Source organism: Rhinoderma darwinii, chromosome 7, assembly GCF_050947455.1.
Source record: "Rhinoderma darwinii isolate aRhiDar2 chromosome 7, aRhiDar2.hap1, whole genome shotgun sequence".
Classification (NCBI taxonomy): Eukaryota; Metazoa; Chordata; class Amphibia; order Anura; family Rhinodermatidae; genus Rhinoderma; species Rhinoderma darwinii.
This window is the reverse complement of record NC_134693.1, coordinates 106,714,778-106,726,829: the sequence shown is the minus strand read 5'-3', so window position 1 is coordinate 106,726,829 and position 12,052 is coordinate 106,714,778. Positions and strand designations below refer to the sequence as shown.

The following is a 12,052-nucleotide window of genomic DNA, read 5'->3' as shown; positions in this document are numbered from 1 at the left end:
GCAGAGAAGAAACTTCCCCTGCGTGAGCTCTCTGCTAATGGCGCTGAACTGTCTGTGCGTGCCATCTAACTCCCGATTAGGCTCCGCCTCCTAACCTTTCCCCTCCTATCACCCCGGTCAGGCTCCGGCCTTTCTTTATTGCTGGACTATGCTAAAACGTATTCATCATTTTTACATTGTATTTTTTCATGGTGGGCGGCATACTTGAGCCTGTTCTGTCTTGAATCTGGTTTGAGCTTCTATACTACATCCAATATTATTAGCTATGATGGGAACATGCAGGACAATACATGCACATTTTGTATGTGACTAGTTTAATAATACTGTCTGGAATGAAACATTCTGTATTTTTAAAATTACACCGAATTACTGTTTCCACAGAGACCACGTCATCTCTCTCAAACAGGATGTTCAAAACATCAATGCATCAGACCACAAGCTGGAGCAGGCCTATCAAATAGTGAGATGTACTATATATGCTTACAGTAATTTTTATTTTTATATTTGTTTTGAGGGGGAGTGAAGAAGGTATATAAAATCTATAGAAAATTTCTATTACTTGTGGTGTTTGCAACCATTTTCTTTACCATGAAGAAGCCGTCTTCCCTGCCCTGCCTATGTCCCCTCCTTCTGCTGCTCACAATACGTCTTTTATTTTATGGTATGCTTTCAGATACAAAATATTTTTGCACTTCTATAGAGAACATATATTTTTATATATCTGTGTCTGCAAGAAAAAAACTTCAGCAGGTTTGGTTTTTATCACAATTTTATCACCCAAGTGTACACTTTCTTCAATAAAATTTCTCCTCTAGTTTTACTATTGTTTCCGCTACTTTTTTGACCAGTTGACCAATATCCTGCTTCTATTGTTTCAACCTGTTAGACCATCTCCAAGACTTATTCTATGCTGCGCTTATACTCTTGAATTCTCTCCCTTACACTAACATCAGATATCTACAGTTTTATGCTCCATCATATGCCATTACAAAGGTATTCTAGGAAATACTATTGTTGCTCACGGAGGTTTCCTTCAGCATACACACTTTTGAACTTTGAACAAAGGGCTCATGCACATAACAATGCAGATCCTATACAGGGGCAATCAGAGTCTATATGTATTATGGAGCCATATAGTGACAATTCTTCTAGGGGAGAATACCTCCATAATAAGACATGAGAGGGACCATGACACAATTTTGAATCAGAGGCACAAGGAGGAACTGTAAGGGCTCATATAATTCTATGGATACATATTACATGGATCTGTAATACAGACGTATGCATGAGGCATAAAAAAAAGGCAAATGAGCAGGATTCATACACAGATGAACAACTAGTATTTGATATTAGATAATATTATTATTATTATTATTATTATTATTATTATTATTGGAACCCTTTTTCTGGTAAAAGACTGGTAGTCTTCAGATGAGCAGAATTGTATAGGAATATGCTATAGGTTCGTATAATAACTGATTATGCAAAAATTACAAGTATATGAGGAGATGAGGATGACTAAACTAGATAAGAGGAAGCAAAACCTGCACCAGAACTGAACTGCATGAACAAAGCTTAAAAGGACATTGAAGTTTCGATGGTTTATGCTAAGTGTGATTCCCTACAAGCCAAGACACTGGTGGTTAAATGAAAGGGAATATCCATTGGTGGTAGACAGATCAAATATCCATCCCCAGTTTGAGTCTGAAGCTTCCACAATGAATCAGTATATTACATTTTGTAATTAGCTATAATCATACTTAATGTTAGTAAAGAAACGCGCAATTCTGACTGAGAGACTGATTCAGATATTGATTATAGAGATTCAAGTCATATGCACTGAAATAATATATTGACCCAGATTTTTTTAGTTAAAGTGGTATTACGCATTTAGCAAGTTAGGATTATTCATTGAATAATGAGAAGTTATATAATTTTCCAATATACTATTTGTATAATTTCTTTACAGTTTTTAAGATCTCTGCATGCAGTCATTAAATAGAAACCTTCATTGTTTACTTCCAGTGCATAAAAATCTGTCCTGGTCATGTGATGGACACACAGGTGCTTCACTGATTATAGCTATAGTGCAGTACAGTGCTGCTGCATGTTTTATTTTTATTTTTTTGCTATTGCATTGCAGTCAAAGCAGATTTGCACGTGCCCATTTATTTCACTTTATTAGGAGGTGCTGACTAAATTTATCTTTTACAGATTCAGTACAGTTATCAGAGCTCTTTCTTGTAGGAGCCTGTGTATCCATTACATGACCAGGATAGATTTTTAGCCCCTGGGAGTAATCAATGGTAAATATTGAAACTTCCTATTGAATGACTGAAAGCAGTGGCATAACTACCGCTGTAGCAGCCATAGCAGCTGCTATGGGGCCCGCGGCATGAGAGGGCCAGTGCTGCCAGCCGTCAGGCCCCGCCTTCCATGCCCGGTGGCGCCGTTAGCATCCGCTATGGCTGCTACAGCGGTAGTGTTGCCACATCCAATAGTATCTGCGTTATAAGGACGCAGATACTATTGAACATTATGGCAGAGCAGGGAGGCTACGGGCAGGGCCGGCGTAAGGGTGGGGACAAACTGGGCAATTGCCCAGGGCCCCATGCCTGCAGTTGCTACAGGGCCCAAGTTGCCCGGTCCCATAGCATTTATGGGCCGGGCGGCACAGGCATCCTCATAACCGATGGCGTCGCTAGCACCGGAGGGGGCCTCGGTGCTAGCGACAGCCACATTAACTTGTATCTGCGTCCTCACATATACAAGGGGGGCTGTGTGGCACTATATACAAGGGGGAAATTGCTGTGTGGCACTATATACAATGGGAGCTGTGTGGCACTAGACACAAGGGGGAGCTGTGTGGCACTATATACAAGGGGGGCCATATGGCACTATACTAAGGGGGGCTGTGTGTCACTATAAACAACGTGGGCTGTGTAGCACTATACTAAGGGGGGCTGTATGACACTATTTACAAGGGGAGGAGGGCTGTGTGTCACTAACTACAGCTGGCTGTGTGTGGCATTATCTACAGGGGGCTGTGTGTGGCGCTATCTACAGGGGCTGTATGTGGCAATATCTACAGGGATCTGTATGTGGCGCTATCTATAGAGGGCAGTGGCGGATTATAATATGGACGCACATCATTTTAAATCGCTTAAGGTCGGACTCACTAATGGCCGTTCATAAAAAGCGCCGCTAATGGCCGTTGAGAGGGAGGGGCGGGCGGACTGCAACAGAGGGCAGCGCAGTGCTGATGAGGAGGGGGATGGATATCAATTGCTGGATAGGACTAGCAGACGTGCGTCTGCTAGTAGAACACGCCCCTCTGACGCTTCACGTACCGCCAGTGAGGAACAGACGAGAAGGGCGGTGGTGGAGCAACGAGGAGGTTAGTGTTCATGTTCGTCTCCATCTTAATTTACATCTAAGTGACTCCAGAGGACTCCATGAAGGGGGGAATAACCCCCCATCCCATCCCCCATAGAGCTCTCAGTATTTCAGTATTTATTATACAGCAGGGGGGTCTGAGCGGTGTAACTCACTGCAGAGGACTCTATGGGGGGACAATAATTTCCCTCCATAGACACTCAGCAGTGAGTTACACGCTCAACCCTCCCTGCTGTATAATAAATACTGAAATACTGAGAGCTCTATGGGGGATGGGATGGGGGGTTATTACCCCTTCATGGAGTCCTCTGGAGTCACTTAGATGGTTAGAACCCCCCTCCCCCATTCAGTATAATCCCCCCTTCCCATAGAGCCCTCACTAGTTACTAATATATTACAAGGGTAAGTCAAATTGTCTGACTTCTGGGGGCTGTATAGGGGGGTCTGAGCGACGGGCTCTATGGGGGGGGCTACCCCCCCCCCCACAGAGATGTCAGAATCAGACACTCAGACCTCCCTATACAGCCCCCAGAAGTCAGACAAACTCACCTCCCCTTGCAATATAATCCCCCCATACAGCCCTCAGTTTTCCCATAAGAAAAATGTATGACATATCCACCATCCGTAAGTCTCATAAAACTGAATGATGGTTACGGAAGCAGTGTCTCTCGCCGACTCCCTCTGATCACTAAAACTAAGCGTCGGAAGCACTCGTGTGAGCGCTGAGCCACTTGGTTTCTGTTTCCGGAAAGCTGAGCAGCTTATGTACGGGCTCATAGAAAGTCAATAAGCCCGTACACCGCTACTTTGGCTTTCTGGAAAAAGCCAAACAGAAATTAAGTGGCTCTTTGCTCACATGAGCGCTTCTGCCGCTTAGTCTCCGCACCCGGACCCCCACCCATCAAAAGTTCTGGCATGTCACTATGACATGTTAGAAGTTTGTTAAAAATTGACTTACCCTTTAGGCCTCATTTACACGAGCGTGTGCGTTTTGCTCACGCAAAAACTGCGGCGTTTTCCATGCGCAAAAGGCACTTAACGGCTCCATGTGTCATCAGTGTATGATGCGCGGCTGCGAGATTTTCTCGCAGCCGCCATCATTATGACTAGAGATGAGCGAACTTATGAAAAGCTCGGTTCGGCTAGTTCGCCGAATTTCACGAAAAAGTTCGATTCGGACCGAACCTGTAATTTCCGTGCGCCGAGCATGGTACTGTCCAGGGTGCTGATAGAGTTAATGGGCTGCACTAACTCTTTCAACAACCTTGACAGTACATGCTCGGCGCACGGAAAATAAAATTTTAATGTAATAAAAAAAAATTACAAATACGTTCATACTTACATTCCTCCTGTCCGGCCTCCAGCGATGACGTTTCATCCATGTCGCCGCTGCAGCCAATCACAGGCTGTAGTGGCGGTCACGCACGTCAGGATGACGTCAGAAGGCCGGCCTCCAGGGATGACGCTTCATCCCACGTGACGGCCTCTGCAGCCAATCACAGGCTGCAGCGGCCTCTGCAACCAATCACAGGCTGCAGCGGCCTCTGCAGCCAATCACAGGCTCCTCTCCTGAAATACTCTGTGCTGCCTTAAACTCTGTGGACAGGTCAGGATCCTGTTTCTTTTAAATGCTGCTGGGGAACCCGCTCGATCCATTATATAAGGCTGCGCTACAGTGCAGCATTTAAAAAAAAACAGGATCCTGACCTGTCCACAGAGTTTAAGGCAGCACAGAGTATTTCAGGAGATGAGCGTGCAGATTCAGTGCTGCTGTAAACTCTGCTCTTACCATTACGTAGCTCAGTTTGTTACCTCTCATCCACTCCTGTCCTCAATAACACCTTCAAATGATTGGCAAGTCACCACGTAATGGTAAGAGCAGAGTTCACAGCAGCACAGAGTATTTCAGGAGAGGAGCGTGCAGATTCTGTGCTGCTGTGAACTCTGTGTGAGGGGGGCCCAAGTTCTATCAACAGCCCAAGGCCCATGGTACACTTAATCCGCCACTGATAGAGGGCTGTGGGGCACTATATACAAGTGAGGGGGACCGTGTGGCATTGTATACAAGGGAGGGGGGCTGTGCGGCACTATATACAAGGGAGAACTGTGTGGCACTATCTACAAGGAGGGTTGTATGGCGCTATCTATAGGAGGGCTGTATGGTGTTATCTACAGGGGGATGTATGGCACTATCTACAATGGGCAGGTAGGGGGCGCTATCCACAAGTGGGGTGTGACACTGTCTACAGGATGGGCCTGTAAAGCACTGTCTAAAGAAGGGCTGTATAGCACTGTCTACAGGGGTGCTGTATGGCACAATCTACAGGGGGCTGTATACCACAATCTACAGGGGTCACTATCTACAAGGGGGTTGTGTGTGGCACTGAGGGGAGGGGGGCCTAGTCAAAAGTTTGCTATGGGGCCCAGTCTTTCCTAGTTACGCCCCTGACTGAAAGCAGAGAACTTGAAAACTATGAGGACTTTTAACTACTTGTTATTATTCAAAGAATAAACTTAATTTGCTGTAACTGTTATACCCTTAAAATAGTTAAAGAAACATCAATCTATAAAAATGGACGTTTGGAAATAGTTGCAGTCCATCAGAATATATTGTGCAACACAAGAGTCTCATATATATATATATATATATATATATATATATATACACATATATATATATATATATATATATATATATACACATATATACACACATACACACATACCAATTTCATGAGATTTTCATGCAACTATTGTGCAATAAATGTCCCAATAAGAAAAAGTTTTGCAATAGAAGGTGTTTGACAAAAAATTGTGTGTAGCCCCAAGCCTAGGGCAGGGGTTGAATGATGAATTTTAAGGCACAATATCCATTATGCCAAAGTTTTGCATCTTGTTAGTATCCAATCCAATCGAAAAGTACAAAGCCCAAGGACTGTCTGGAGCTCTGCTGCGGCTTCATTGGATAAGGTGATAGTGGGAGTTATACACAGGACAAAATTCTTCTGACTGTTCGTTGGGGGAGAAATCTGCAAGTTCAAGGTCTTTATAAAAGCCAACTCATATCTAGTTCTAGGTCAGTGTGATGGGTGGTCGACTATGCTGTGTGGTGTTACCTTTAGATAAGTAGAGATCATCTGAGTGAGCTAAATGTCTAACATTATAATAACATGTATGAGACATAGAGTATAGGATAAACTCAAGAATTTGACAATAATTTCCCCTCCTATCAGTGATCAGTTATAAATAACTAATAACCGTTCTGATCATGTAATCATTTCTATATTTCTAATAATTATAATAATTTGTTGTGCTGTTTTTGGTCACCTGTAGACTTGAAGGTGCTCGGGTTACATTGGCAGTAGTGAGCTGAGAAAGACTCCATTATCCGGTCAATCTTCTGTGCTTCTCCTGGTAACCGAAAACTACCTAGTAATCGCCTGGAAGAACATAGAGCTTGGAGCTTTAGTTGTTATTTTGGTTTGCGGGAATAAAACAGATCTTGCGCAGGTTTAACAGTTTGGAGAACAAGGAGAAGTTGTTTATTGATTAAAACTACTGTTGAAGAATAGTTTTCTACAAGATTTCAAGAAAATAGGATAGACGAGGGATGTCTTTTCTTTGGATCCTGCTAAATGGGGTCTCTACAGTATGTTCATGTAAATTTAGCTTATGTAACTTAAAGAGGCTCTGTCACCAGATTTTGCAACCCCTATCTGCTATTGCAGCAGATCGGCACTGCAATGTAGATTACAGTAACGTTTTTATTTTTTAAAAACGAGCATTTTTGGCCAAGTTATGGCCATTTTTGTATTTATGCAAATGAGGCTTGCAAAAGTACAACTGGGCGTGTTGAAAAGTAAAAGTACAACTGGCAGTGGCGGATTAAGAAGACCATGGGCCCTGGGCTGTTACCCAAACTTGGGCCCCCCTTCTCCACCACCACCCTGCCGCGCCGTAACTATTGCTAACACTACCTAAACACTAGTACACAAAGTAGGCACATTATGCACAAAGTACACACAGTACGCACATTATGCACAAAGTACGCACATTATGCACAAAGTACACACAGTACACAAAGTAGGCACATTATGCACAAAGTACGCACAGTACACAAAGTACCACATTATGCACAAAGTACGCAAATTATGCACAAAGTACGCACATTATGCACAAAGTACGCACATTATGCACATTATGCACAAAGTACACAAAGTAGGCACATTATGCACAAAGTACGCACATTATGCACAAAGTACACAAAGTACCACATTATGCACAAAGTACACAAAGTAGGCACATTATGCACAAAGTACGCACAGTACACAAAGTACCATATTATGCACAAAGTACGCACATTATGCACAAAGTAAGGACATTATGCACAAAGTACGCACATTATGCACAAAGTACACAAAGTACGCACATTATGCACAAAGTAGGCACATTATGCACAAAGTACGCACATTATGCACATTATGCACAAAGTACGCACATTATGCACAAAGTAGGCACATTATGCACAAAGTACGCACATTATGCACAAAGTACACAAAGTACGCACATTATGCACAAAGTATGCACAGTACACAAAGTACCACATTATGCACAAAGTACGCACATTATGCACAAAGTACACACATTATGCACAAAGTACACAAAGTACGCACATTATGCACAAAGTACCCACATTATGCACAAAGTACGCACATTATGCACAAAGTAGGCACATTATGCACAAAGTACGCACATTATGCACAAAGTACGCACATTATGCACAAAGTATGCACATTATGCACAAAGTATGCACAGTACACAAAGTACCACATTATGCACAAAGTACGCACATTATGCACAAAGTAGGCACATTATGCACAAAGTACGCACATTATGCACAAAGTACGCACATTATGCACAAAGTAGGCACATTATGCACAAAGTAGGCACATTATGCACAAAGTACGCACATTATGCACAAAGTACGCACATTATGCACAAAGTACGCACAAAGTACGCACATTATGCACAAAGTACGCACAGTACAAAGTACGCACATTATGCACAAAGTACGCACAGTACCCAAAGTACACACATTATGCACAAAGTACACAAAGTAGGCACATTATACACAAAGTATGCATAGTACACAAAGTACACACGAGTATGCACATTATACACTAAGTAGGCACATTATACACGAGTATGCACATTATACACAAAGTACACCTTGTAAACACATGAATATGGACATTAAACATACATGAATATGGACATTAAACATACATGAATATGGACATTAAACATACATGAATATGGACATTAAACATACATGAATATGGACATTAAACACACATGAATATGGATATTAAACACACATGCACTTACCTTTTATGTCTTCACTGCAGCTCTTCTCCTGCTCACAGCACAGAGCCCGCCGACAGTCTCCCCTCCCCCATGTCCCGACAGCTAGCAGCAGAGATGTTTAGAGCAGGGAAGGGGGGCTGGAGGGGGAGCTTCTAAAGCAGCACAGACCACGGCTGCTAAGTAGAAGCAAAGCTCCCCTCGCCTGACAGGTGCGGTCCTGGCACCGGGGCTCCCTCCGGTGCTAGCGACGCCACTGGGCATGAGGGGGTTCGGGCGGTCATAGGCTCCTTGGGCCCCCTGGCAGTCTTGGGCCCCGGGCGACCGCCCGAAACGCCCTAATGATAATCCGCCACTGACAACTGGGCGTGTATTATGTGCGTACATCGGGGCGTGTTTACTACTTTTACTAGCTGGGCTTTCTGATGAGAAGTATCATCCACTTCTCTTCACAACGCCCAGCTTCTGGCAGTGCAGATCTGTGACGTCACTCACAGGTCCTGCATCGTGTCGGCACCAGAGGCTACAGTTGATTCTGCAGCAGCATCAGCGTTTGCAGGTAAGTAGCTACATCGATTTACCTGCAAACACCGATGCTGCTGCAGAATCATCTGTAGCCTCTGGTGCCGGCTCGTCTGACACGATGCAGGACCTGTGAGTGACGTCACAGATCTGCACTGCCAGAAGCTGGGCGTTCTGAAGAGAAGTAGATGATACTTCTCGTCAGAAAGCCCAGCTAGTAAAAGTATTAAACACGCCCCGATGTACGCACATAATACACGCCCAGTTGTACTTTTACTTTTCAACACGCCCAGTTGTACTTTTGCAAGCCTCATTTGCATAAATACGAAAATGGTCATAACTTGGCCAAAAACGCTCGTTTTTTAAAAATAAAAACGTTACTGTAATCTACATTGCAGCGCCGATCTGCTGTAATAGCAGATAGGGGCTGCAAAATCTGGTGACAGAGCCTCTTTAATGAAGGTGGAGTGAAATAGTATTTCACTGTCAATCTTTTGGACGATTGCAGGGAGGGAGAGTCAATGTTTGAGTACAGAAAAACATCCAGGCACTTAGGCCTCATGCACACGACCGTAGCCATGTGCACGGCCGTGATTTTCGGGTTGGACGGCCGCAGAGTGTCACCCGCGGGCTGCCCGCAAATTGCTGGTCGTGCATATGGCCGCGTGCATTAATTTATATGAGCCTGGACCGCAAAACATGGCCGTAATAAGACATGTCCGTTCTTTTTGCGGTCCAGGCTTCTGGGCCATGCACGGACCGTGGAAACCACGGTCGTGTGCATGGGCCCTTTGAAATAAATGGGATTTGCGGGTGAATTGCGCCCGCAAAAATACGTTTGTATGCATGGGCCTTAATTGTCTCAGAAAAAGGCTTTTAAGGCTATGCACCCATTTGAATGATGTTTTTTTTAAATTCAATTAATTTTTTTTGTGTTTTTAAGCACTTTTATAATTGATTTCTATTACATTTTTTTTCCATTTTACGATACAGGCTCTATGTATCCTAAAGCTGTATTGCTCTCTCTCATCCGATTCCGTTAGTTCAGCTGATCTGACGGCTCGGCTAAGAGTAGGTCCTGTGTGTTTCTGAATCAGGATCTAACTAATATCGATCACATCTGAGTTGATGAACTGAAATGTGATAGATATTAGACAGATCCTGTGTGTTACACATAAACAGGATCCGCTCTCAGCCGATCGGCTGAGAGAGAATGATACAGCTTATATGTATACAGAATACATAGATGCTGTATCGTTAAGAAAAATCAAAGTCAAGTATAAAAGTGCTTAAAAATGCCCAAAAAATTTATTAAAAAAATCTATTCAAAAGTATAAATAGTCTTTAATTACATAAAAATATAGAACAATTTGAAACGTGTGTGTATTATGTTATGAGCTGTGATAGTGAGAAGTTTGGATGCCGATATAGTAAGATTCTCACCTCAGAGCATCTACAAGACTGAGTTTGTTGAAGTTGTGGCATTTAATGAAAGCCTTTAGAACCTGAATATTCAGTGACTCCCTGGAGAGATAGAACAAAAGAGAAAAGTTTAGGAAGGAAATGGGATGGGGACAAAAGAGGAAAATAACAGCAAAGGGAAGATACAATGGAAAATAAAGGAAAAAAAACAGGTTGTTGACCCATTTAGATGTTAAAATTCCACATTCAGCAGAGCTAAACGTAACATTAAGCTATTTCTTATGCACCAGGATAAATCAGTGCGTTATAATAAGTTTACATTTCTTTCCTTTGGAAATCCACAGAATGACAGGCTCAGCGCTGCTACATCTGTTTGTTGCGAAACTATATATTCATTGTGGTTTTTATTTCTATATTAGAATTAATGAATGAACGGTTATAGTGCAACCCAGCAGGTGAGGTCTCCATGTTTGCAGTGTTCTCCTTCTGATGATTGTTCCAGTATAAAGATAATGACCGGCATAAAAGATCAGTAATGAAAGAGGATGAACAGACTGCTATTATTTCTGAAAATAAGCCAATTTGTTCTGCAGCTTGAAGGGCCACACGGATTCGAGCTGTGAGAGAAGTCTGTATAAGTAGTGGCCTGTTAATCTAATCGTCACATGTACAGCAGTATCACTTGTAGTTGTTTTTATTGTTGTAATTCATTATAAAATATAATGGCTATTATAACATAATTATCGGCTTTGTCATTAGCGTAATGATCCCTGGGATTGTTCTGTTGCTGCAATTTAATGCTGATTTAAATAGGATTTATTTCACATACAGTACTGTTATACTGATGACTGATGTTTGTGTCTGCTGACAGACTGATAGAGAAGCTGTCTGCTGACAGACCGATGGGCAAGCTGATTTGTGATTTGTTAGTACAAAGGTAGCAGTTATAATTTGTGTACAAGACTAAATGTACAAGACTAAAAACATATGGTTGCTTTCTTCTAAAAACAGCACCACATCCATTCACAGGTTGTGTGTGGTATTGCAGATGAGCCCCATTTACTTTATTAGAGCTGAACTGCAATACCAGGCAAAACCCATGGACATGTATGGCATTGTTTCTGTAAATAACATCCATGATTTTCTAGTCCTGTAAAACCCCTTTAATACATACATCTATTTTTTATGTACTAACCTTTGTCCAAGGTACTCGCCTATGGCAGCCTTGCTGAGTCCTGAACCATTATATAGGAAGCATGCTATTTGTTCTGGCTCTTTTTCCACAAACTTCTTTGTGATCAGCAACTGAATTCCCTGTATATCATATATAAATAAATAAATAAGTAAA

The 12,052-nt window shown here is 42.5% G+C and overlaps 1 protein-coding gene across 1 annotated transcript in view; it reads right to left on the bottom strand.

Annotated features, from left to right (window-relative positions):
* CYTH4 (cytohesin 4) overlaps nt 1–12,052 on the bottom strand; it is a 68,548-nt gene that overhangs the window by 37,542 nt on the left and 18,954 nt on the right. Inside the window, exons 5-7 of the mRNA XM_075832338.1 lie at nt 11,900–12,018; nt 10,726–10,806; nt 6,724–6,836 (exon numbers count right to left, since the gene is read on the bottom strand). Of these exons, the coding sequence (XP_075688453.1) occupies nt 6,724–6,836; nt 10,726–10,806; nt 11,900–12,018 (313 nt within the window). The remainder of the gene's footprint in view (nt 1–6,723; nt 6,837–10,725; nt 10,807–11,899; nt 12,019–12,052) is intronic.